General features: G+C 37.7%; 1 protein-coding gene and 1 long non-coding RNA gene across 9 annotated transcripts; both read right to left on the reverse strand.

Annotated features, from left to right (window-relative positions):
• Positions 1 to 26698, reverse strand: LOC117767704. 8 transcript variants are annotated; one of them, XR_004614929.1, is made up of 6 exons: positions 26503 to 26698; positions 25946 to 26359; positions 25297 to 25428; positions 775 to 836; positions 373 to 570; positions 1 to 308 (listed from the first exon to the last, which is right to left on the reverse strand). XR_004614929.1 is itself a non-coding variant. In XM_034595539.1 (5 exons), exons 1-5 carry the CDS (start codon positions 26537 to 26539, stop codon positions 451 to 453), a joined length of 765 nt encoding a protein of 254 aa, XP_034451430.1. In that variant the 5' UTR covers positions 26540 to 26698; the 3' UTR covers positions 1 to 450. The 8 variants fall into 8 exon arrangements, 5 of the variants coding, with proteins under 5 accessions (XP_034451430.1, XP_034451453.1, XP_034451460.1 ...); XR_004614927.1 differs by lacking the exons at positions 1 to 308; positions 373 to 570; positions 775 to 836 and adding exons at positions 24298 to 24605; positions 24670 to 24867; positions 25072 to 25133; XM_034595539.1 differs by having other exon boundaries at positions 1 to 570.
• LOC117767752 lies at positions 9910 to 10566 on the reverse strand. The gene is made up of 3 exons (XR_004614934.1): positions 10411 to 10566; positions 10189 to 10232; positions 9910 to 10021 (listed from the first exon to the last, which is right to left on the reverse strand). It is a non-coding gene; the product is annotated as an uncharacterized LOC117767752 (long non-coding RNA).

Raw genomic sequence — 26698 nt, forward strand, 5'->3', positions numbered from 1 at the left:
TTTCAACAGAAATCGTTTATTTGTCATAAAACAACCTGAAAACCAATGCAGTGTATCTGCTCCAGAGAAATAGACTTAGCACAGTATTATGTGGCTGAAAAAATGCAGAATGTGTCTGTTGTCGTGTTGCTTTGTGTCCTCGTGTCACTTCTGTTTCAACAGCGTCTTGTATAGTCAGATATATATACAGTATATGTGGTGTTTAATTTTTCATAGTTCACACGTGTGGGTGTTTATTCTGTGTGTTGTCACTTCCTGTCCATGGACATGCAGGTTAGGTTGAATGTGAATGTTGACTCTACATTACACTGCTGTTTGTCCACACCCATCAGAGATCACCACCACAGACAGAGGATGAGGCTGTGGGTTCACTGATTTGCTCCAATAGCCTGTAAAGCACACCACTAATAAAGCAGTCAAACTTTGTCTTATGTTGCATCACATCACACTTTACAACCTGCAGGTCTTGATGTCAGAATATGTGCTAAAGTCAGAACTCTGTGTTTTCTTCCTCTTTGGTCTCTGTGTGGTCTGTCGGATTTCCAGTGCAGCGTAACACACGTCTCCATCCTAAAGGGTTTGACATTTGTTAGAATCACGACCGCGTATTGATTTGATACTTTGATGTGTTACAATTCACTGTCAAAGTTTTTTTTTCTACTTTGAACGTCTCATGCATCCGCTCTGTGTTGCATGTGTGGAGCATACAGTGTGAAGCAATTACAATTAATACACTTTATGGTGGATGGCCATGACTTGCTGCATGTGAAATACCTGATTTCCTCTCATGCGATCACTGGAACTAGATCCTTCCTCGTGGACCTCTGGTTCTTTAGCTGCAAATATTAATATCGTGTCAATTCTTACCAGATAACTGAGAAGACATTTTTTTTATTTTTTTTTTACATGTGATTAAAATAATTTAACATAACACAAAAATATTATAATATGTAATTAATCATCAGCAATGTGGAGAACTGAGAGGATGACAGCATGTACCTGTTCTCTTACAGAAGTGATAAACCAGACAAGACGACAGGAGAGAGGAGAGAACTGTGAAAGCTGGACACAGAGAGAAAAGCAGCATCCAGCACGGACCACAGCTTTGTGCAGACTCACATTGTTGAGACTCAACTGGTAAAACAAACACACACTTCTACTAATTAGCTCTCGGAGTCCCGGTTTTTCAGTTTAATCTCGTAGCACTATCATCAAAAGTGATTTTTTTTTTTGGTGTGTTATATTTTTAGATGCACTTCCATACACACTCTGTATATATGTCATACGATCTGGGCGGCAGAAAACACTGTTTTTGGTGTATCAACCATTCATTTACCTTTTCACTTTTGGCTACCAATATAATAATAATAAACAAATCTTGATATCAATACAACCCTATTCAAAGGTTTGTTACTATGTCAGTTTCCAAAAATATGTGGAGCGTTGTGTTCAAAACAGGAATCTATCATCAAATGCACAATGTCAAGACTCACATTCAAATGTAAGATGTCTCTGATTTGTCAGGAACTAACAACCAGGTGATACTAATGCAGCTATTTTTCCAGTTGATGTTGTATGTGCAGCGTATTTTCTTGTTATTTAGGGATTTCTATTGCAAAACACTCAAAGAGAACTCATACCAGGATACTTACACGTTAAAATCCTTCTTGTGACATTGCCATAACTTGTAGGTATATAGTTATCCTTCTCTTTCCCATCCTTTGTGTTGGCCTGTTCTGTTCCACAGTAGTAGAGACCCTCATCAGAGTCGCTGATGTTCATGATCAGCAGGTCATAGGATTCAGAGGACTCATTCTTCACTAGGTGGAAACGAGGGAAGGGATGCAGATCGTCTTTGTATTCAAGGTTTAGCTGTAATGTTTCAGCTTGGTATCTTGTCTTCATAACAAGCGTTGGCTGGTTCACATGAGAACAGTTCCTGTACCACACTATATAAACTCCAGTGGAACTTTTGCAGTCACAATAGAGAGTGGCGTTGCCTCCGTGGCTCACTGTCAGATTCAACACTGATCCAGAGATATGAGCTTGACTGCTGGCAACAGCCCCTAACAAGCAAACACAGGTAAAGAAACAAAATTGTAATTTTAATGTTACAGCGTTTTACTCTTCAATCGAACCTTCTTAAAGGAACGAGTGGTTAGGTTTTCAGGTTAAATGTCAAATTTAAAAGACAGAAAATCATAATTACCTACAAGAAGTATGATGAAGACATGCAACTGATCCATCTTTGATCACGATCAGTAAAAGAAAGACACTCTAGTCCAAAGATCTGAACTTGGGTTCATATCCTGTGCAGACTTTTCCGTTAAAGGAAATGAAGGTGGTGATTGGCTAGTTGAAAGTTTTTTTCTGTTGCTGTTTTCTATTGGTGTGATGCTATGTGATGTTTTGGCCACTGATTGAACAGAATAATTTCCTGCAGGAAAGAAAAAGAAATAAACTTTTGGAAACTACCACCCTTAACAAAGGTTTTGCAATTTACACTGTATACTACAATTTTACAATATGCAACATCCTGGGTAGAGATGTAAACATTAAAGGCACTTTGTGATACTTCTGCTCCAGTTGTAATTGGAGAGTTTTACATTGAAGTTATAGAACACCTATGTGTCACAGTACGTATAGATCTTTCCTTACAGGTAGATATTAGACTTTTATGCAACTCAACTGCAAATGACAAATGCATTTTGTTGGAATCTTAACTGCAACTGGATTATGTTATATGAATTGAGTTTATGTTGTCATTTTGTGTGTTGGGCAATATGAAAATATGTTGATACTGAACACATAAATGTTCAAATTCTATTTATTTTCAGCCAAAAAACAGATGTAGACAGCAAACAGCATTACTGAATCTTTTTCTGATCTTGTTCAGGCACTCATGATCTTAGGCTGGTTTAATACAGAAAAAGTTCACAGTGATGTCACACGAATTGTGTTAAAAACTGGAACAAAAATCTTTCCCTTTTTAAAAAGTTTAATAATGTAGTAAAGTAGATATTGTACTGCAAGATTAGTGTTTTAGGTGAAAAACAAATAGGTTAAACTAACATTTAATCATTTAACATGGTGCATGAAAGCTTACAGTAGGAGTTTTTTTGCATAGTCAGAATATGCTTAAGGTCCCCAACGTTGAATCTTATAGTTTACTCCTAAATTGTGGCTGTACAATAAAAATAGAGTCAAGCTCGTCAAGAATTCAGAATTATTTAACAAAACTTCATCCAAGGAACAGATCAATTTTCCAACTGCCTTCTAAGAACCTAGTTGGATGTAAGACTAATTTCTGATCGATGCAAATATGGACTGGATAATAAAATTCTTTTCAAAACAGGACATGGTCAACATTCTTAAAGGGATAGTTCACCAAAAAAAGAAAATGCCCTCATTATCTACTCACCCCAATGCTGATGGAGGGGTGGGTGAAGTGTTTGAGTCCACAAAACACTTTTGGAGTTTCAGGGGTAAACAGTTAAGCTGATTAGTGACCTATCTTCAGATGTAATAAAACAACAGAAAAAACACAACATGCCTCCATACTGCTCATGTGGTGTCAGACACTTGGATGGCACCACAGGAGCAGTATGGAGGCATGTTGTGGTTTTTCTGTTGTTTAACCACGTCTGAAGAAGGACTCACCATTGACTTCAATAGTATTGGATTCTGCTCTAGCAAAGTTTACCCCTGAGACTCCAGAAGTATTTTGTGTGCTCAAACACTTCACCCATCCCTCCATAGGCATAGTGGTCAGTAGATTATGAGTGCATTTTTATTTTTGGATGATCTATCCCTTTAAGGGACTGTTTGTCATTGTGGGTTTCCAGTGGCCCTGATCACATGGGCTACACATTGTGGTTGTGGTGAAGTTCAACGTCAATGTGTGTTGTTTTAAGTTCTTGAAGTAGCCAAAGTCATCAATAAGAGCCACCAAACTACATCCTGATATCACTGATGCAAAAAGAGAAACTCTTTCTTCTGTTGAGACACTGGTTACACTGCTAGCTTCACAAACTTCTAAATACTGAATACTAAATGTATTTATTCAAACATTCATAAAATACAATAATATCAACTAACGAACCAATCTTGGATAAGATGATGGACGATGGATGGATGGATGGATGGATGGATGGATGGATGGATGGATGGATGGATGGACGATGAATGGATGGATGGATGGATGGATGGATGGATGGATGGATGGATGAATGGATGGATGGATGGATGGATGGATGGATGGATGGATGGATGGATGGATGGATGGATTTTCCCAAAAGTCATATCAACTGTGTAGATTCTTGGTCACTGAAGTAATGGCATACTGAGGCATGTCCTTTGACTTTGTGCTTCTACAAATCCCCAATGACCAAGATGAGTAAGAATCTGTGCAGGACTATTTGATCAAATTGACTTACTTACTAAATTTACTTTGCTGAAAAAGTAAAATGTAATCTCCGGTTTTAGAGTCAGTGCCTTTAATCTTGTAATCTGGTGTATGACAGATTTCAACAGGGTTTCTTTGCATAGTCAGAATATATTTCAGGTCATTCCTCAGCTTTGGAACTTTCAATTTAGTCTCTCTAAACTGTGGCTGTGAAGAGAGTCAATCATAAGGTCAGCAGACTAACACACTGATTCATCAACAGCTTTCTCAGAACTACATTGGCTTGCAAAGAGAAAACAGGGATAAATGAGCTGACCAATGTAAAGGTGGCTGCGATAGGTTATGCAGTGTTTGTTTGTAAACGTTATTCTGTTGTTTGTAGTTTAATGTGGTTTTGTGTTTGTGTTGTGACTTTGTATTTGACCTTTGCATATTTATTCAGACAGGAAGATAAATACTATGGGCATTTATAAGACTTACAGCACTTATGTGTTTTGTTTAGTTTGACTGAGATTTTCTAAATAAAGTAGTTGCAGGTTTAATGTGACTTCACTGACATTGTTGTCTGTGCTCGAACCAACAAAAAGCATCTCTCAGCGAGCAAATCACACTCACTCTGTGTGCACAGTGCCTGCGTCATCTGCGGTTGAGTGTGATGTAGGTGTCTTTAGTTTTCCACTCATTATCAATGACCACAGTGAAGCACCAAGATCTTAAGCAGGTCACTAACATGGAGTTTCAACTGGTTTAAGTGCACAGCTCTGCAGGGGCTGTTTGTCTCTGTGGGTTTCCTGTGAGCCTGATCTCACACACTTGATCATGCATCCGTGCTTATAGCTATTATAAGAAAAAAGATACAAAATAGAAATAAGAACAACGTGTACACCGTGAAGACTGAGATTATATAATTTCTAGTTTGTGAATATTTGATAAAAGAGTTACCTGGCCAAACTGTCATCAAAATAATTACAGCTGTTGTCATAAAGTAGGTTCAGTGTTGTGCTTGGTGAATCGTTTCATGTCAAAGATAAAATCTTTACCTCAGTCTCAGCTGAAATGCCCCAAGAATATATCTACAACAATAGTTTGGTGCATCTTTACCTCAGTATCCAGGGGCCTTTAAAGTGAGTTATCCAGCTATCATCGGGTTTATCTCAGGTTTTACTGGCCCAACTTTCACACTCTTAGATCACCATGGCAACATGAGCTGCAGCGCTAAGCTGCTGTGAAGCAAGTTCACCTCAGAGGATCAGATCAAAAAGATGTAGACCACTGACCAATCAGGTCACTGGGAAACTTAGTTATTACTTCTAAAGGATCCTGAACTTATACAATAACTATTTGGCTGTTGTAGGTTTCCATGTGTCATTGTGTTTTTTTAATTGATTCTGAAAAATATATAGACAGTTACATGTATAACAACATAATGACTATGGTTGTTTATGAGAACCCTTGGATTCAACCTATAGAGGCACACCAGTAGCAGGCTTACCCGCTTAAACCTCCGTCTGGACCTGCAACATGAAAAGTGTGTGTTGGGCATTGAAGAGACATATTTGCTAACCCAACAACATATGTGAAGTTCTTTAAGTGCTCAAAGGAAGCTACATTTTGACATTATGGGCAAAGTCCACCTGCTGAAGATCATGTGATACAACACACTGCAGTGAGATTGTTTTGTCGAATGAAACAACAGCATTCGGATTTCCACAAGATACAACACATGTACCCGTTACGTCTTAATTGTGACTCTGCTTTGTGTTTTTCTTTTCTTGTGTCTTCCATCTCACCACTAGCATGATTGTGTTGCCATACATGCTGCTTACTTGATATTCTTGATGCAGGTATGCCATTTTTCCACTGATGCACCCTTTTGAGCCAACAACCGACTTTCTGATCACTTTGAGGATACTGGGACACTAGTTAATCAACACCATGCACATTTTGAAAAGAAGCATGCTAAATGTGTTTGTCTTTTATTCTTCTTTGCAAATCCTTTAGTGATATACACCAATTATATACAGTGAATTATTCTGGTTAACAACTGTTGTGCAATAATGCATTAAACGTGATACCATAAAATAGTGTGCCTTTCGGCATTCAATAAATTTGGTTATCAAAATAAAATAATTAATAATATTAATATTAAATACTAACTTTAATTGATTAAAGTTACCTCGGGGCACCACCCTTCAAAGGAAGGGAAAAGATAGCCAATTTATTGATTAAGTCTCATAAAAGTACTAACTACAAATTTGGAACACTGATTAAATTAATAACTATAACCAAAATAACCATGTAGATAGTTAGCTAAATTGAAGGATATAGAGTTCTTGACAGTGTAGAGGTTGGCAAAATTATCTTATGCAACATCAATGAAAAAACATTTGTGAAAGAAAAACATTTATTATGAATATAATGTGCTGTGCTGTTCGAAGTTCTGTGAAGTCGTCTTGCTTGTTTTGTGGCTCCTGCCTTTGTGGTTCTGTTGTGCGGTGCAGCTCAGTTGCTGTTCGAAGTTCTCCGGCAGGACATCGCGTCGCTGCTTGAAGGTTGATAGAGCTTGGATTGCGAGGAGGTTTCCTTGGTGAGATGAGCTGGAAGCTGCACCTCTCCTCCATTGAGGGTTTCGTGGAAAGAGGAATTGGAAAGAGGCTGGACAGCCTTCTCCTCTCGAAGAGGTGCATGGAAAAAGAGAGAAGAGAGGGGAGACCTGGCCTTATATTGGCTTGGTGACCTCATAGGTCATGGGGCCCAGAGTGACCAATAGTGGTTGACACTTGTGTCTCCGGTCGGTTTTCACACCTCTGTGTGACGTTGAGGCACCGTGGGAGACTGAGTGCTGGAGGCTCTAGTTTTCTCCAGAACAAAGGACATGTGGCCTTAGGCTTTTGACTACACATGTAGGCCGAACTGTAGTTCACAAATACCAGGTCCCAACACAACATAACTGAAGAAGACTTAATGAGGAAGTAAGAATTACACTTCATTTGACTGTGATGGAAATTTGACCTGGTGAGACTTCTGAAATAAAGAGATTCGAGAGTAATAGTCTTTTAAGAGGATTTTATTCCTTGCAAGGAAGGTCAGACAGTCATACAGTGTGCGATGAGCATTCTGCAGAGGGAATGAACAAGAAACAGTTGCAGGTATATGCTTTTTATGCAGATACAATGAAGAAATGTGTGTGTGTGTGTGTGAGAACTATGTTAGTTGTGTGTGTGCCTATGTAAACTATGTGTGCAAACTGAGTGAATAGTGAAATCCCAGGAGATACGACACAAACACCTGCTGATGGCCTCCTCGAGGTCTTGGTGGGGAAGACAAGCATTCTGCAGATATGTGGCTCTGAGTTTCACACAGAGAAATATTATGCACAAGCAGAGATAATACAAGCTTGGTATATTGGTAAAATTTTCCATTACATGACCAACACTGAACTGGTGCTGCATTTGTTTTATTATCTGAGCTGCCAACAGCACTGTTCAAGGTTTGTAGTGTAGAAATTAAAAGGTTGTCTTTTGAAGTTCTAATTTCCATCATGTCTGTCTATATATAATGCACACACATCTGGAGCCTGTACTCTGAAGAAGGCATTAGCCTGGTGATGATGAGGCTAATGATACCTCAATATGCCTAAAATACACACGTGGATGAGGAAACTTCTGAATGCACATTTATGATGAGTTGTACCACTTGTAGCATCCCCAGCTGAATGATGGTCTGACTCTCTTTTACTGATGGTTCACAATACTTTATTTCCATCTCCATACATGCTGTGATAAGTGTGAACACACATAGAAGGAAAACAAAACAAATATTACTTCCCTTATGTACTCATAAACGACTTGTATAGCCCTTTAAAGTTGTGATATTATTAACCGACTGTCTTTTAGATTGTCCTTCATAAGGCTTGACTTTAACATGAATTTATACAAACATAAAATCCCTATGAACTTAATAGCTATTTATCTTAACAAAATAACAAACTCTTAATAGAGGGCTGCATATAAACATATTCAACTTAAATAAAATGATTTGTCACTTTATAAACCACATCATATTATCATAAACATAACGACAAATTATTAGTGTGAATGATACACAGTCTCAGTATGAGCATACTTTGCCCCACGTATTGTACAATTAAACACACACACAAAAGTGTCCTTACACTCAGAACAACTGCAAAGGTACGTTTAGAATTCAGTTTATAATAATGACAATAAGAAACGAAATATCCACAAACCTTGTGCCCTCATCAGCCAGGTGCTAAACAACTGAAGGTAATGTTTTTCATTCGACAACGAGTCACACCTGCTATTTTATCGATCATCTTTTGGTTTTCTGAACTACCTTTTCAAAATAAAAGTATACCATTTCTCCTACCGTCAACACCATTTCAAAATAAATACATCAAATACCAATAGTGCATCTGTTTGGACAAAATGAACGCAGAATTCAGAAATATATATCTATATATCTGTAAAATACATTCTAATGAAAAACAAAATGTGTATTGGGTCATTTACACCACTTGATCCAAGAGGTCCCTCATACAGCAGGGCTCCCTTGTAATTACTATTAGTGTGATACAGTATTTAATTCCAGGCTGGCAGTTCTTATTTTTAGATATACTGGATGTTGTATGTGCAATATTACATGTTGGACAATAGTTTTCCACTACATAATAGTGTATACTGTAACTATCAGCATTTTAATATGAGAGCACATTGTTAGTACAAGTCTAAGTCTATCCATCTATCTATCTATCAGTTGGTCAAACAGTTAGATTCACTGTCACTAAAATACAAAAGCAGCTTTGTGTCTGTCCACAGTTTTGGTCTAAATGTAAATACAGTAACAAATGGTACAACTATCTGAAATCTAATCTAAATCTTAGAAGTGAGTGAGTATAGTGGCCCTTTTGCACACAGCGCAAACAAGCATGATGTGTCGTCGCTATTTTCACACCAACGTAGCTTTAATTTTTCAGTCTAAAGGGCGTTGTTTAACCAACAAATGTACTTGTGCCCATCTATGTGGTTTGGTCAGGTGCTTTGTTGATGCATTGTTAACTTGACAAAGGGGAAAGTGTTACCAACAAAAACCTGCAAGTCAGATAACTTGAAATTTGCTACATAACAAGAAAGAAACCTTTTACTGTCTTTGGTAATATTTTGTTTTTATTCGCACAAAGCACACAAAAGAGAATTCAGCGGAGGACATTGTTTTCAGATGTTATAATAAAGACAACAGTCAATTACAGTTAGAAAACATTGAGGTTAACTAATTCAAGAAGAACAATGTCACAACAGTTATTGTAGAAAAAGTAAATATAAACCAGTAAATATGTGAATGTAATTGGTCACAAAGCGTGTATCTGCCCTCTTTGTGGTTTAAAAAGCACCGTGTGTCTTAAACCACAGGACAAATTCACGCGAAGATAAAGACTGCTGACCTAAATTCTAAACATTCAGAATTCAGAAACTATTTTAATTCTGTTAACTTGCTGCTTGAACAAACAAAGGTGTTGTGCTCTCCATCCTCTGTCTGCTGCTGTGTGTATCCGTCCTTTCTATGGAACACGACTTGTGTTCAACACATATCTTCATCCTGAGAAACAATACGACAGTAAGAATCATTACTTTACTATTGTGCTGTTGTTTAGAAAGATTTGTGACTTCAATAAATTCTGGATATGTACAATTATGAAGAAAATGCATAAAAGTGAAAAGTAAAATGCTGACAAAAATATTAATATAAAAACTGATGTGGGTTACCTGCTTCTGTTTGGTTTGTCTTCTCTGAACCTGAGGCTCTTTATCTGCAAAAATTAATTATTAAGTAGCAGAGTCTTTTTATCAATTTTATTTTGGAAAAAGATCAATAAAAATAGATTTTCCAAATCGACTGGACAAGACGTTTTAAGAAAATATGAGAGGAAATATGTGATGAGAAGAGAAAAAAACTTTTCTGCTGAGACATCACAGCAGGAAACCTACCTGATTTCTGACAGAAGTGGTAAACCAAAATAAAGGAGAGGAGAGAGGAGAGAATAGCGATGGCTGGCGTGAACACCACCAGCCTCCAGGACGCAAACCCACCGCTCGAGCTGCATCCACTGTGGTCACCCATGGAATCTGGAATCAAACACAAATTCATAAACACTTTTCTTTCTGCTTCATCTTTTTTTATCTTATCCTTTAAGAGTCATGGGGGACTGGAGCCAATCCCAGCTAACTGTGCGAAAAGCGGGAGGCCGACATCCAGAGACAAACAACCATTAACAAATCTCTAATCTTATCAAAAGTGATTTTTTTTTTGTGTGTTATATTTTTAGATGCACTTCCATACACACTCTGTATATATGTCATACGATCTGGGCGGCAGAAAACACTGTTTTTGGTGTATCAACCATTCATTTACCTTTTCACTTTTGGCTACCAATATAATAATAATAAACAAATCTTGATATCAATACAACCCTATTCAAAGTTTGTTACTATGTCAGTTTCCAACAATATGTGGAACGTTGTGTTCAAAACAGGAATCTATCATCAAATGCACAATGTCAAGACTCACATTCAAATGTAAGATGTCTCTGATTTGTCAGGAACTAACAACCAGGTGATACTAATGCAGCTATTTTTCCAGTTGATGTTGTATGTGCAGCGCATTTTCTTGTTATTTAGGGATTTCTATTGCAAAACACTCAAAGAGAACTCATACCAGGATACTTACACGTTAAAATCCTTCTTGTGACATTGCCATAACTTGTAGGTATATATTTATGCTTCTCTTTCCCATCCTTTGTGTTGACCTGTTCTGTTCCACAGTAGTAGAGACCCTCATCAGAGTCGCTGATGTTCATGATCAGCAGGTCAAAGGATTCAGAGGACTCATTCTTCACTATGTGGAAACGAGGGAAGGGATGCAGATTGTCTTTGTATTCAGGGTTTAGCTGTAATACTTCAAATGGGTATCTTGTCTTCATAACAAGCGTTGGCTGGTTCACATGAGAACAGTTCCTGTACCACACTATATAAACTCCAGTGGAACTTTTGCAGTCACAATAGAGAGTGGCGTTGCCTCCGTGGCTCACTGTCAGATTCAACACTGATCCAGAGATATGAGCTTGACTGCTGGCAACAGCCCCTAACAAGCAAACACAGGTAAAGAAACAAAATTGTAATTTTAATGTTACAGCGTTTTACTCTTCAATCGAACCTTCTTAAAGGAACGAGTGGTTAGGTTTTCAGGTTAAATGTCAAATTTAAAAGACAGAAAATCATAATTACCTACAAGAAGTATGATGAAGACATGCAACTGATCCATCTTTGATCACGATCAGTAAAAGAAAGACACTCTAGTCCAAAGATCTGAACTTGGGTTCATATCCTGTGCAGACTTTTCCGTTAAAGGAAATGAAGGTGGTGATTGGCTCGTTGAAAGTTTTTTTCTGTTGCTGTTTTCTATTGGTGTGATGCTATGTGATGTTTTGGCCACTGATTGAACAGAATAATTTCCTGCAGGAAAGAAAAAGAAATAAACTTTTGGAAATTACCACCCTTAACAAAGGTTTTGCAATTTACACTGTATACTACAATTTTACAATATGCAACATCCTGGGTAGAGATGTAAACATTAAAGGCACTTTGTGATACTTCTGCTCCAGTTGTAATTGGAGAGTTTTACATTGAAGTTATAGAACACCTATGTGTCACAGTACGTATAGATCTTTCCTTACAGGTAGATATTAGACTTTTATGCAACTCAACTGCAAATGACAAATGCATTTTGTTGGAATCTTAACTGCAACTGGATTATGTTATATGAATTGAGTTTATGTTGTCATTTTGTGTGTTGGGCAATATGAAAATATGTTGATACTGAACACATAAATGTTCAAATTCTATTTATTTTCAGCCAAAAAACAGATGTAGACAGCAAACAGCATTACTGAATCTTTTTCTGATCTTGTTCAGGCACTCATGATCTTAGGCTGGTTTAATACAGAAAAAGTTCACAGTGATGTCACACGAATTGTGTTAAAAACTGGAACAAAAATCTTTCCCTTTTTAAAAAGTTTAATAATGTAGTAAAGTAGATATTGTACTGCAAGATTAGTGTTTTAGGTGAAAAACAAATAGGTTAAACTAACATTTAATCATTTAACATGGTGCATGAAAGCTTACAGTAGGAGTTTTTTTGCATAGTCAGAATATGCTTAAGGTCCCCAACGTTGAATCTTATAGTTTACTCCTAAATTGTGGCTGTACAATAAAAATAGAGTCAAGCTCGTCAAGAATTCAGAATTATTTAACAAAACTTCATCCAAGGAACAGATCAATTTTCCAACTGCCTTCTAAGAACCTAGTTGGATGTAAGACTAATTTCTGATCGATGCAAATATGGACTGGATAATAAAATTATTTTCAAAACAGGACATGGTCAACATTCTTAAAGGGATAGTTCACCAAAAAAAGAAAATGCCCTCATTATCTACTCACCCCAATGCTGATGGAGGGGTGGGTGAAGTGTTTGAGTCCACAAAACACTTTTGGAGTTTCAGGGGTAAACAGTTAAGCTGATTAGTGACCTATCTTCAGATGTAATAAAACAACAGAAAAAACACAACATGCCTCCATACTGCTCCTGTGGTGCCATCCAAGTGTCTGACACCACATGAGCAGTATGGAGGCATGTTGTGGTTTTTCTGTTGTTTAACCACGTCTGAAGAAGGACTCACCATTGACTTCAATAGTATTGGATTCTGCTCTAGCAAAGTTTACCCCTGAGACTCCAGAAGTATTTTGTGTGCTCAAACACTTCACCCATCCCTCCATAGGCATAGTGGTCAGTAGATTATGAGTGCATTTTTATTTTTGGATGATCTATCCCTTTAAGGGACTGTTTGTCATTGTGGGTTTCCTGTGGCCCTGATCACATGGGCTACACATTGTGGTTGTGGTGAAGTTCAACGTCAATGTGTGTTGTTTTAAGTTCTTGAAGTAGCCAAAGTCATCAATAAGAGCCACCAAACTACATCCTGATATTAATGATGCAAAAAGAGAAACTCTTTCTTCTGTAGAGACACTGGTTACACTGCTAGCTTCACAAACTTCTAAATACTGAATACTAAATGTATTTATTCAAACATTCATAAAATACAATAATATCAACTAACGAACCAATCTTGGATAAGATGATGGACGATGGATGGATGGACGATGGATGGATGGATGGATGGATGGATGGATGGATGGATGGATGGATGGATGGATGGATGGATGGACGATGGATGGATGGATGGATGGATGGATGGATGGATGGATGGATGGATGGATGGATGGATGGATGGATGGACGATGGATGGATGGATGGATGGATGGATGGATGGATGGATGGATGGATGGACGATGAATGGATGGATGGATGGATGAATGGATGGATGGATGGATGGATGGATGGATGGATGGATGGATGGATGGATGGATGGATTTTCCCAAAAGGCATATCAACTGTGTAGATTCTTGGTCACTGAAGTAATGGCATACTGAGGCATTTCCTTTGACTTTGTGCTTCTACAAATCCCCATTGACCAAGAGGAGTAAGAAACTGTACAGGACTATTTGATCAAATTGACTTACTTACTAAATTTACTTTGCTGAAAAAGTAAAATGTAATCTCCGGTTTTAGAGTCAGTGCCTTTAATCTTGTAATCTGGTGTATGACAGATTTCAACAGGGTTTCTTTGCATAGTCAGAATATATTTCAGGTCATTCCTCAGCTTTGGAACTTTCAATTTAGTCTCTCTAAACTGTGGCTGTGAAGAGAGTCAATCATAAGGTCAGCAGACTAACACACTGATTCATCAACAGCTTTCTCAGAACTACATTGGCTTGCAAAGAGAAAACAGGGATAAATGAGCTGACCAATGTAAAGGTGGCTGCGATAAGTTATGCAGTGTTTGTTTGTAAACGTTATTCTGTTGTTTGTAGTTTAATGTGGTTTTGTGTTTGTGTTGTGACTTTGTATTTGACCTTTGCATATTTATTCAGACAGGAAGATAAATACTATGGGCATTTATAAGACTTACAGCACTTATGTGTTTTGTTTAGTTTGACTGAGATTTTCTAAATAAAGTAGTTGCAGGTTTAATGTGACTTCACTGACATTGTTGTCTGTGCTCGAACCAACAAAAAGCATCTCTCAGCGAGCAAATCACACTCACTCTGTGTGCACAGTGCCTGCGTCATCTGCGGTTGAGTGTGATGTAGGTGTCTTTAGTTTTCCACTCATTATCAATGACCACAGTGAAGCACCAAGATCTTAAGCAGGTCACTAACATGGAGTTTCAACTGGTTTAAGTGCACAGCTCTGCAGGGGCTGTTTGTCTCTGTGGGTTTCCTGTGAGCCTGATCTCACACACTTGATCATGCATCCGTGCTTATAGCTATTATAAGAAAAAAGATACAAAATAGAAATAAGAACAACGTGTACACCGTGAAGACTGAGATTATATAATTTGTAGTTTGTGAATATTTGATAAAAGAGTTACCTGGCCAAACTGTCATCAAAATAATTACAGCTGTTGTCATAAAGTAGGTTCAGTGTTGTGCTTGGTGAATCGTTTCATGTCAAAGATAAAATCTTTACCTCAGTCTCAGCTGAAATGCCCCAAGAATATATCTACAACAATAGTTTGGTGCATCTTTACCTCAGTATCCAGGGGCCTTTAAAGTGAGTTATCCAGCTATCATCGGGTTTATCTCAGGTTTTACTGGCCCAACTTTCACACTCTTAGATCACCATGGCAACATGAGCTGCAGCGCTAAGCTGCTGTGAAGCAAGTTCACCTCAGAGGATCAGATCAAAAAGATGTAGACCACTGACCAATCAGGTCACTGGGAAACTTAGTTATTACTTCTAAAGGATCCTGAACTTATACAATAACTATTTGGCTGTTGTAGGTTTCCATGTGTCATTGTGTTTTTTTAATTGATTCTGAAAAATATATAGACAGTTACATGTATAACAACATAATGACTATGGTTGTTTATGAGAACCCTTGGATTCAACCTATAGAGGCACACCAGTAGCAGGCTTACCCGCTTAAACCTCCGTCTGGGATGGGGGGGGGGGGTTCCTCCAATGAGCCCATATGTATCTGCAACATGAAAAGTGTGTGTTGGGCATTGAAGAGACATATTTGCTAACCCAACAACATATGTGAAGTTCTTTAAGTGCTCAAAGGAAGCTACATTTTGACATTATGGGCAAAGTCCACCTGCTGAAGATCATGTGATACAACACACTGCAGTGAGATTGTTTTGTCGAATGAAACAACAGCATTCGGATTTCCACAAGATACAACACATGTACCCGTTACGTCTTAATTGTGACTCTGCTTTGTGTTTTTCTTTTCTTGTGTCTTCCATCTCACCACTAGCATGATTGTGTTGCCATACATGCTGCTTACTTGATATTCTTGATGCAGGTATGCCATTTTTCCACTGATGCACCCTTTTGAGCCAACAACCGACTTTCTGATCACTTTGAGGATACTGGGACACTAGTTAATCAACACCATGCACATTTTGAAAAGAAGCATGCTAAATGTGTTTGTCTTTTATTCTTCTTTGCAAATCCTTTAGTGATATACACCAATTATATACAGTGAATTATTCTGGTTAACAACTGTTGTGCAATAATGCATTAAACGTGATACCATAAAATAGTGTGCCTTTCGGCATTCAATAAATTTGGTTATCAAAATAAAATAATTAATAATATTAATATTAAATACTAACTTTAATTGATTAAAGTTACCTCGGGGCACCACCCTTCAAAGGAAGGGAAAAGATAGCCAATTTATTGATTAAGTCTCATAAAAGTACTAACTACAAATTTGGAACACTGATTAAATTAATAACTATAACCAAAATAACCATGTAGATAGTTAGCTAAATTGAAGGATATAGAGTTCTTGACAGTGTAGAGGTTGGCAAAATTATCTTATGCAACATCAATGAAAAAACATTTGTGAAAGAAAAACATTTATTATGAATATAATGTGCTGTGCTGTTCGAAGTTCTGTGAAGTCGTCTTGCTTGTTTTGTGGCTCCTGCCTTTGTGGTTCTGTTGTGCGGTGCAGCTCAGTTGCTGTTCGAAGTTCTCCGGCAGGACATCGCGTCGCTGCTTGAAGGTTGATAGAGCTTGGATTGCGAGGAGGTTTCCTTGGTGAGATGAGCTGGAAGCTGCACCTCTCCTCCATTGAGGGTTTCGTGGAAAGAGGAATTGGAAAGAGGCTGGACAGCCTTCTCCTCTCGAAGAGGTGCATGGAAAAAGAGAGAAGAGAGGGGAGACCTGGCCTTATATTGGCTTGGTGACCTCATAGGTCATGGGGCCCAGAGTGACCAATAGTGGTTGACACTTGTGTCTCCGGTCGGTTTTCACACCTCTGTGTGACGTTGAGGCACCGTGGGAGACTGAGTGCTGGAGGCTCTAGTTTTCTCCAGAACAAAGGACATGTGGCCTTAGGCTTTTGACTACACATGTAGGCCGAACTGTAGTTCACAAATACCAGGTCCCAACACAACATAACTGAAGAAGACTTAATGAGGAAGTAAGAATTACACTTCATTTGACTGTGATGGAAATTTGACCTGGTGAGACTTCTGAAATAAAGAGATTCGAGAGTAATAGTCTTTTAAGAGGATTTTATTCCTTGCAAGGAAGGTCAGACAGTCATACAGTGTGCGATGAGCATTCTGCAGAGGGAATGAACAAGAAACAGTTGCAGGTATATGCTTTTTATGCAGATACAATGAAGAAATGTGTGTGTGTGTGTGTGAGAACTATGTTAGTTGTGTGTGTGCCTATGTAAACTATGTGTGCAAACTGAGTGAATAGTGAAATCCCAGGAGATACGACACAAACACCTGCTGATGGCCTCCTCGAGGTCTTGGTGGGGAAGACAAGCATTCTGCAGATATGTGGCTCTGAGTTTCACACAGAGAAATATTATGCACAAGCAGAGATAATACAAGCTTGGTATATTGGTAAAATTTTCCATTACATGACCAACACTGAACTGGTGCTGCATTTGTTTTATTATCTGAGCTGCCAACAGCACTGTTCAAGGTTTGTAGTGTAGAAATTAAAAGGTTGTCTTTTGAAGTTCTAATTTCCATCATGTCTGTCTATATATAATGCACACACATCTGGAGCCTGTACTCTGAAGAAGGCATTAGCCTGGTGATGATGAGGCTAATGATACCTCAATATGCCTAAAATACACACGTGGATGAGGAAACTTCTGAATGCACATTTATGATGAGTTGTACCACTTGTAGCATCCCCAGCTGAATGATGGTCTGACTCTCTTTTACTGATGGTTCACAATACTTTATTTCCATCTCCATACATGCTGTGATAAGTGTGAACACACATAGAAGGAAAACAAAACAAATATTACTTCCCTTATGTACTCATAAACGACTTGTATAGCCCTTTAAAGTTGTGATATTATTAACCGACTGTCTTTTAGATTGTCCTTCATAAGGCTTGACTTTAACATGAATTTATACAAACATAAAATCCCTATGAACTTAATAGCTATTTATCTTAACAAAATAACAAACTCTTAATAGAGGGCTGCATATAAACATATTCAACTTAAATAAAATGATTTGTCACTTTATAAACCACATCATATTATCATAAACATAACGACAAATTATTAGTGTGAATGATACACAGTCTCAGTATGAGCATACTTTGCCCCACGTATTGTACAATTAAACACACACACAAAAGTGTCCTTACACTCAGAACAACTGCAAAGGTACGTTTAGAATTCAGTTTATAATAATGACAATAAGAAACGAAATATCCACAAACCTTGTGCCCTCATCAGCCAGGTGCTAAACAACTGAAGGTAATGTTTTTCATTCGACAACGAGTCACACCTGCTATTTTATCGATCATCTTTTGGTTTTCTGAACTACCTTTTCAAAATAAAAGTATACCATTTCTCCTACCGTCAACACCATTTCAAAATAAATACATCAAATACCAATAGTGCATCTGTTTGGACAAAATGAACGCAGAATTCAGAAATATATATCTATATATCTGTAAAATACATTCTAATGAAAAACAAAATGTTTATTGGGTCATTTACACCACTTGATCCAAGAGGTCCCTCATACAGCAGGGCTCCCTTGTAATTACTATTAGTGTGATACAGTATTTAATTCCAGGCTGGCAGTTCTTATTTTTAGATATACTGGATGTTGTATGTGCAATATTACATGTTGGACAATAGTTTTCCACTACATAATAGTGTATACTGTAACTATCAGCATTTTAATATGAGAGCACATTGTTAGTACAAGTCTAAGTCTATCCATCTATCTATCTATCAGTTGGTCAAACAGTTAGATTCACTGTCACTAAAATACAAAAGCAGCTTTGTGTCTGTCCACAGTTTTGGTCTAAATGTAAATACAGTAACAAATGGTACAACTATCTGAAATCTAATCTAAATCTTAGAAGTGAGTGAGTATAGTGGCCCTTTTGCACACAGCGCAAACAAGCATGATGTGTCGTCGCTATTTTCACACCAACGTAGCTTTAATTTTTCAGTCTAAAGGGCGTTGTTTAACCAACAAATGTACTTGTGCCCATCTATGTGGTTTGGTCAGGTGCTTTGTTGATGCATTGTTAACTTGACACAGGGGAAAGTGTTACCAACAAAAACCTGCAAGTCAGATAACTTGAAATTTGCTACATAACAAGAAAGAAACCTTTTACTGTCTTTGGTAATATTTTGTTTTTATTCGCACAAAGCACACAAAAGAGAATTCAGCGGAGGACATTGTTTTCAGATGTTATAATAAAGACAACAGTCAATTACAGTTAGAAAACATTGAGGTTAACTAATTCAAGAAGAACAATGTCACAACAGTTATTGTAGAAAAAGTAAATATAAACCAGTAAATATGTGAATGTAATTGGTCACAAAGCGTGTATCTGCCCTCTTTGTGGTTTAAAAAGCACCGTGTGTCTTAAACCACAGGACAAATTCACGCGAAGATAAAGACTGCTGACCTAAATTCTAAACATTCAGAATTCAGAAACTATTTTAATTCTGTTAACTTGCTGCTTGAACAAAGGTGTTGTGCTCTCCATCCTCTGTCTGCTGCTGTGTGTATCCGTCCTTTCTATGGAACACGACTTGTGTTCAACACATATCTTCATCCTGAGAAACAATACGACAGTAAGAATCATTACTTTACTATTGTGCTGTTGTTTAGAAAGATTTGTGACTTCAATAAATTCTGGATATGTACAATTATGAAGAAAATGCATAAAAGTGAAAAGTAAAATGCTGACAAAAATATTAATATAAAAACTGATGTGGGTTACCTGCTTCTGTTTGGTTTGTCTTCTCTGAACCTGAGGCTCTTTATCTGCAAAAAATAATTATTAAGTAGCAGAGTCTTTTTATCAATTTTATTTTGGAAAAAGATCAATAAAAATTGATTTTCCAAATCGACTGGACAAGACGTTTTAAGAAAATATGAGAGGAAATATGTGATGAGAAGAGAAAAAAACTTTTCTGCTGAGACATCACAGCAGGAAACCTACCTGATTTCTGACAGAAGTGGTAAACCAAAATAAAGGAGAGGAGAGAGGAGAGAATAGCGATGGCTGGCGTGAACACCACCAGCCTCCAGGACGCAAACCCACCGCTCGAGCTGCATCCACTGTGGTCACCCATGGAATCTGGAATCAAACACAAATTCATAAACACTTTTCTTTCTGCTTCATCTTTTTTTATCTTATCCTTTAAGAGTCATGGGGGACTGGAGCCAATCCCAGCTAACTGTGCGAAAAGCGGGAGGCCGACATCCAGAGACAAACAACCATTAACAAATCTCTAATCTTATCAAAAGTGATTTTTTTTTTGGTGTGTTATATTTTTAGATGCACTTCCATACACACTCTGTATATATATGTCATACGATCTGGGCGGCAGAAAACACTGTTTTTGGTGTATCAACCATTCATTTACCTTTTCACTTTTGGCTACCAATATAATAATAATAAACAAATCTTGATATCAATACAACCCTATTCAAAGTTTGTTACTATGTCAGTTTCCAACAATATGTGGAACGTTGTGTTCAAAACAGGAATCTATCATCAAATGCACAATGTCAAGACTCACATTCAAATGTAAGATGTCTCTGATTTGTCAGGAACTAACAACCAGGTGATACTAATGCAGCTATTTTTCCAGTTGATGTTGTATGTGCAGCGTATTTTCTTGTTATTTAGGGATTTCTATTGCAAAACACTCAAAGAGAACTCATACCAGGATACTTACACGTTAAAATCATTCTTGTGACATTGCCATAACTTGTAGGTATATATTTATCCTTCTCTTTCCCATCCTTTGTGTTGACCTGTTCTGTTCCACAGTAGTAGAGACCCTCATCAGAGTCGCTGATGTTCATGATCAGCAGGTCATAGGATTCAGAGGACTCATTCTTCACTAGGTGGAAACGAGGGAAGGGATGCAGATCGTCTTTGTATTCATGGTTTAGCTGTAATAGTTCAGCTTGGTATCTTGTCTTCATAACAAGCGTTGGCTGGTTCACATGAGAACAGTTCCTGTACCACACTATATAAACTCCAGTGGAACATTTGCAGTCACAATAGAGAGTGGCGTGGCCTCCTGGGCTCACTGTCAGATTCAACACTGATCCATTGATATGAGCTTGACTGCTGGCAACAGCCCCTAACAAGCAAACACAGGTAAAGAAACAAAATTGTAATTTTAATGTTACAGCGTTTTACTCTTCAATCGAACCTTCTTAAAGGAACGAGTGGTTAGGTTTTAAGGTTAAATTTAAAATTTAAAATACAGAAAATCATAATTACCAAGAAAAAGGATGATGAAGACATGCAACTGATCCATCTTTGATCACGATCAGTAAAAGAAAGACACTCTAGTCCAAAGATCTGAACTTGGGTTCATATCCTGTGCAGACTTTTCCGTTAAAGGAAATGAAGGTGGTGATTGGCTAGTTGAAAGGTTTTTTCTGTTGCTGTTTTCTATTGGTGTGATGCTATGTGATGTTTTGGCCAATGATTGACAAGAATAATTTCCCGCAGGAAAGAGAAAAGAAAGAAACTTTTGGAAACTACCACACTTAACAAAGGTTTTGCAATTTACACTGTATACTACAATTTTACAATATGCAACATCCTGGGTAGAGATGTAAACATTAAAGGCACTTTGTGATACTTCTGCTGCAGTTGTAATTGGAGAGTTTTACATTGAAGTTATAGAACACCTATGTGTCACAGTACGTATAGATCTTTCCTTACAGGTAGATATTAGACTTTTATGCAACTCAACTGCAAATGACAAATGCATTTTGTTGGAATCTTAACTGCAACTGGATTATGTTATATGAATTGAGTGTATGTTGTCACTTTGTGTTTTGGGCAATATGAAAATATGTTGATACTGAACATATAAATGTTCAAATTCTATTTATTTTCAGCCAAAAAACAGATGTAGACAGCAAACAGCATTACTGAATCTTTTTCTGATCTTGTTCAGGCACTCATGATCTTAGGCTGGTTTAATACAGAAAAAGTTCACAGTGATGTCACACGAATTGTGTTAAAAACTGGAACAAAAATCTTTCCCTTTTTAAAAAGTTTAATAATGTAGTAAAGTAGATATTATACTGCAAGATTAGTGTTTTGGGTGAAAAACAAATGGGTTCAACTAACATTTAATCATTTAACATGGTGCATGAAAGCTTACAGTAGGAGTTTTTTTTGCATGGTCAGAATATGCTTAAGTTCCCCAGCGTTGAATCTTATAGTTTACTCCTAAATTGTGGCTGTACAATAAAAATAGAGTCAAGTTCATCAATGACTGAACTGTATAGCCTTCATTTCAAAATTAGAATTATTTAACATAACGTCATCCAAGGAACAGATCAATATTCCAACTGCCTTCTAAGAACCTAGTTGGATGTAAGACTGATTTCTGATCAATGCAAATATGGACTGGATAATAAAATTATTTTCAAAACAGGACATGGTCAACCTTCTTAAAGGGATAGTTCACCAGGAAATGAAAATGCACTCATTATCTACTCACCCCAATGCTGATGGAGGGGTGGGTGAAGTGTTTGAGTCCACAAAACACTTTTGGAGTTTCAGGGGTAAACAGCTTAGCTGATTAGTTACCTATCTTCAGATGTAATAAAACAACAGAAAAACACAACATGCCTCCATACTGCTCGTGTGGTGTCATCCAAGTGTTTGCAAGGCCCGACATTCATATTCGACTCGAAACGTGATCATTAACATCGTGTTTTCAGCCTAAAAGTCCACCAGAAGTGGCTAAGCTAGCGTACCTTAGCATTTCCGACGGTCCCTGAATGCACCTCATTGGAAGATAGAGGACATTTAGGCTAAAAACACGTTTTGAGTCGAATTTGAATGTTGGGGCTTGCAGACACTTGGATGACACCACAGGAGCAGTATGGAGGCATGTTGTGGTTTTTCTGTTGTTTAACCACGTCTGAAGAAGGACTCACCATTGACTTCAATAGTATTGGATTCTGCTCTAACAAAGTTTACCCCTGAGACTCCAGAAGTATTTTGTGTGCTCTAACACTTCACTTCACAGGAAACAGGAAGCTGCTGGATATCACACACACATTCACAACATCATTCACAGTGGACTCTGATGCAGAGCTTCTCTTCGTGATAGAGGTCTACAAGATTTGTGTGGTTTTCTGCTGTTGTTGACCTGAAAGTGAATCATTTCACATCCAATGAAAAAACCACAGGACAGGATTCTCACAGTGACAGAAACTATCAACCTCCCGCCTGTAAACTAAATCTAATGCATAACCACTGTTTCAAGAAGTTGTATTCAAGACCTTAATAAGAACACAATGAATGAATTTTAAGACCTTTGTCAAGTACAACAGATATGAGGGAATATCAGGGTCCCAGAATTACTTCCACGTGCCCGTAATTGAAGATAAGGTGAAGTAGCAGCAGTAGAGAAGAGAATAACACCAAACACCACGTTGTCTCACAAACTACAGGCAGAGACAGTAAGTATTCATAGTCTTTCCCACAGACAAGCCAAGAGTAATTAGGACCCGTTCTGAGTTTTCAGTTCCTCTTGTTTGTAGTTTAATCTTCTTTTACAATACTTCACAATTATACACGACCAACATCAACAAAACTAAAGTCCACAAAGCTGTGAAATATCGTTGAGAAAGAACTACAACACTGAGACATTACAAACTATGCATGGTGCCGAAAACTAAAAAAAACTAATTTTAAAGCACGACGGAAGTAGCATTAAAAGAATGTTAACATATATAAGACCTACCTTAATGTGTTGAAGACCTAGTACGCAATATTTTAACATATTTAAGACATTGAATTCAGATTATTCCATTTTTTTTTACTTGACCGAGTGGAAACCCTGTAGCTAGTGAGAAGTGATACACTGCTTTATACATTATAATACAGCCTGAAGGCTTATGATCTGAATCATATATTATACATATCCACAGAGCTAGGTGACCTACAGGGGATCGACACGCCCAGGCCCTCGACCGGGCCTGTTCTCTGGTTTTGTTCACATATTTTGTGTCGTCAGCACAAATTCTTTTACAGAGGTAGTGAACGTCTGTTTTGTATATTTTTTGTATTTTTGTTTTAAACTGTTCGGATGAAAACAACAAACGGCACCACACCTCTGCTAAGGCCGAACAATCTGACTGTCTTGTTATGCTTGTCGAAATAAATAAGAGAAAAGGAAGTAGTTTCAACAGAAATCGTTTATTTGTCATAAAACAACCTGAAAACCAATGCAGTGTATCTGCTCCAGAGAAATAGACTTAGCACAGTATTATGTGGCTGAAAAAATGCAGAATGTGTCTGTTGTCGTGTTGCTTTGTGTCCTCGTGTCACTTCTGTTTCAACAGCGTCTTGTATAGTCAGATATATATACAGTATATGTGGTGTTTAATTTTTCATAGTTCACACGTGTGGGTGTTTATTCTGTGTGTTGTCACTTCCTGTCCATGGACATGCAGGTTAGGTTGAATGTGAATGTTGACTCTACATTACACTGCTGTTTGTCCACACCCATCAGAGATCACCACCACAGACAGAGGATGAGGCTGTGGGTTCACTGATTTGCTCCAATAGCCTGTAAAGCACACCACTAATAAAGCAGTCAAACTTTGTCTTATGTTGCATCACATCACACTTTACAACCTGCAGGTCTTGATGTCAGAATATGTGCTAAAGTCAGAACTCTGTGTTTTCTTCCTCTTTGGTCTCTGTGTGGTCTGTCGGATTTCCAGTGCAGCGTAACACACGTCTCCATCCTAAAGGGTTTGACATTTGTTAGAATCACGACCGTGTATTGATTTGATACTTTGATGTGTTACAATTCACTGTCAAAGTTTTTTTTTCTACTTTGAACGTCTCATGCATCCGCTCTGTGTTGCATGCGTGGAGCATACAGTGTGAAGCAATTACAATTAATACACTTTATGGTGGATGGCCATGACTTGCTGCATGTGAAATACCTGATTTCCTCTCATGCGATCACTGGAACTAGATCCTTCCTCGTGGACTTCTGGTTCTTTAGCTGCAAATATTAATATCGTGTCAATTCTTACCAGATAACTGAGAAGACATTTTTTTTTTTTTTTTTTTACATGTGATTAAAATAATTTAACATAACACAAAAATATTATAATATGGAATTAATCATCAGCAATGTGGAGAACTGAGAAGATGACAGCATGTACCTGTTCTCTTACAGAAGTGATAAACCAGACAAGACGACAGGAGAGAGGAGAGAACGGCGAAAGCTGGACACAGAGAGAAAAGCAGCATCCAGCACGGACCACAGCTTTGTGCAGTCTCACGTTGAGACTCAACTGTTAAAACAAACACACACTTCTACTAATTAGCTCTCAGAGTCCCGGTTTTTCAGTTTAATCTCATAGCACTATCATCAAAAGTGATTTTTTTTTTGGTGTTTTATATTTTTAGATGCACTTCCATACACACTCTGTATATATGTCATACGATCTGGGCGGCAGAAAACACTGTTTTTGGTGTATCAACCATTCATTTACCTTTTCACTTTTGGCTACCAATATAATAATAATAAACAAATCTTGATATCAATACAACCCTATTCAAAGGTTTGTTACTATGTCAGTTTCCAAAAATATGTGGAGCGTTGTGTTCAAAACAGGAATCTATCATCAAATGCACAATGTCAAGACTCACATTCAAATGTAAGATGTCTCTGATTTGTCAGGAACTAACAACCAGGTGATACTAATGCAGCTATTTTTCCAGTTGATGTTGTATGTGCAGCGTATTTTCTTGTTATTTAGGGATTTCTATCGCAAAACACTCAAAGAGAACTCATACCAGGATACTTACATGTTAAAATCCTTCTTGTGACATTGCCATAACTTGTAGGTATATATTTATCCTTCTCTTTCCCATCCTTTGTGTTGACCTGTTCTGTTCCACAGTAGTAGAGACCCTCATCAGAGTCGCTGATGTTCATGATCAGCAGGTCATAGGATTCAGAGGACTCATTCTTCACTAGGTGGAAACGAGGGAAGGGATGCAGATCGTCTTTGTATTCATGGTTTAGCGGTAATAGTTCAGATGGGTATCTTGTCTTCATAACAAGCGTTGGCTGGTTCACATGAGAACAGTTCCTGTACCACACTATATAAACTCCAGGGGAACTTTTGCAGTCACAATAGAGAGTGGCGTTGCCTCCTGGGCTCACTGTCAGATTCAACACTGATCCATTGATATGAGCTTGACTGCTGGCAACAGCCCCTAACAAGCAAACACAGGTAAAGACACAAAATTGTAATTTTAATGTTACAGCGTTTTACTCTTCAATCATACCTTCTTAAAGGAACGAGTGGTTCGGTTTTAAGGTTAAATTTCAAATTTAAAAGACAGAAAATCATAATTACCTACAAAAAGGATGATGAAGACATGCAACTGATCCATCTTTGATCACGATCAGTAAAAGAAAGACACTCTAGTCCAAAGGTCTAAACTTGGGTTCATATCCTGTGCAGACTTTTCCGTTAAAGGAAGTGAAGGTGGTGATTGGCTAGTTGAAAGGTTTTTTCTGTTGCTGTTTTCTATTGGTGTGATGCTATGTGA

Source organism: Hippoglossus hippoglossus, chromosome 1, assembly GCF_009819705.1.
Source record: "Hippoglossus hippoglossus isolate fHipHip1 chromosome 1, fHipHip1.pri, whole genome shotgun sequence".
Classification (NCBI taxonomy): Eukaryota; Metazoa; Chordata; class Actinopteri; order Pleuronectiformes; family Pleuronectidae; genus Hippoglossus; species Hippoglossus hippoglossus.

Coding starts and splice junctions, on each gene's coding strand:
- LOC117767704 (XM_034595539.1), bottom strand. CDS start 26,539: ATGGATCAGTTGCATGTCTTCATCATCCTTTTTGTAG. Junction 25,429..25,945: donor CACAAGAAGGATTTTAACAT/GTAAGTATCCTG, acceptor TTGTTTTAACAG/TTGAGTCTCAACGTGAGACT. Junction 837..25,296: donor TCACTTCTGTAAGAGAACAG/GTACATGCTGTC, acceptor TAATATTTGCAG/CTAAAGAACCAGAGGTCCAC.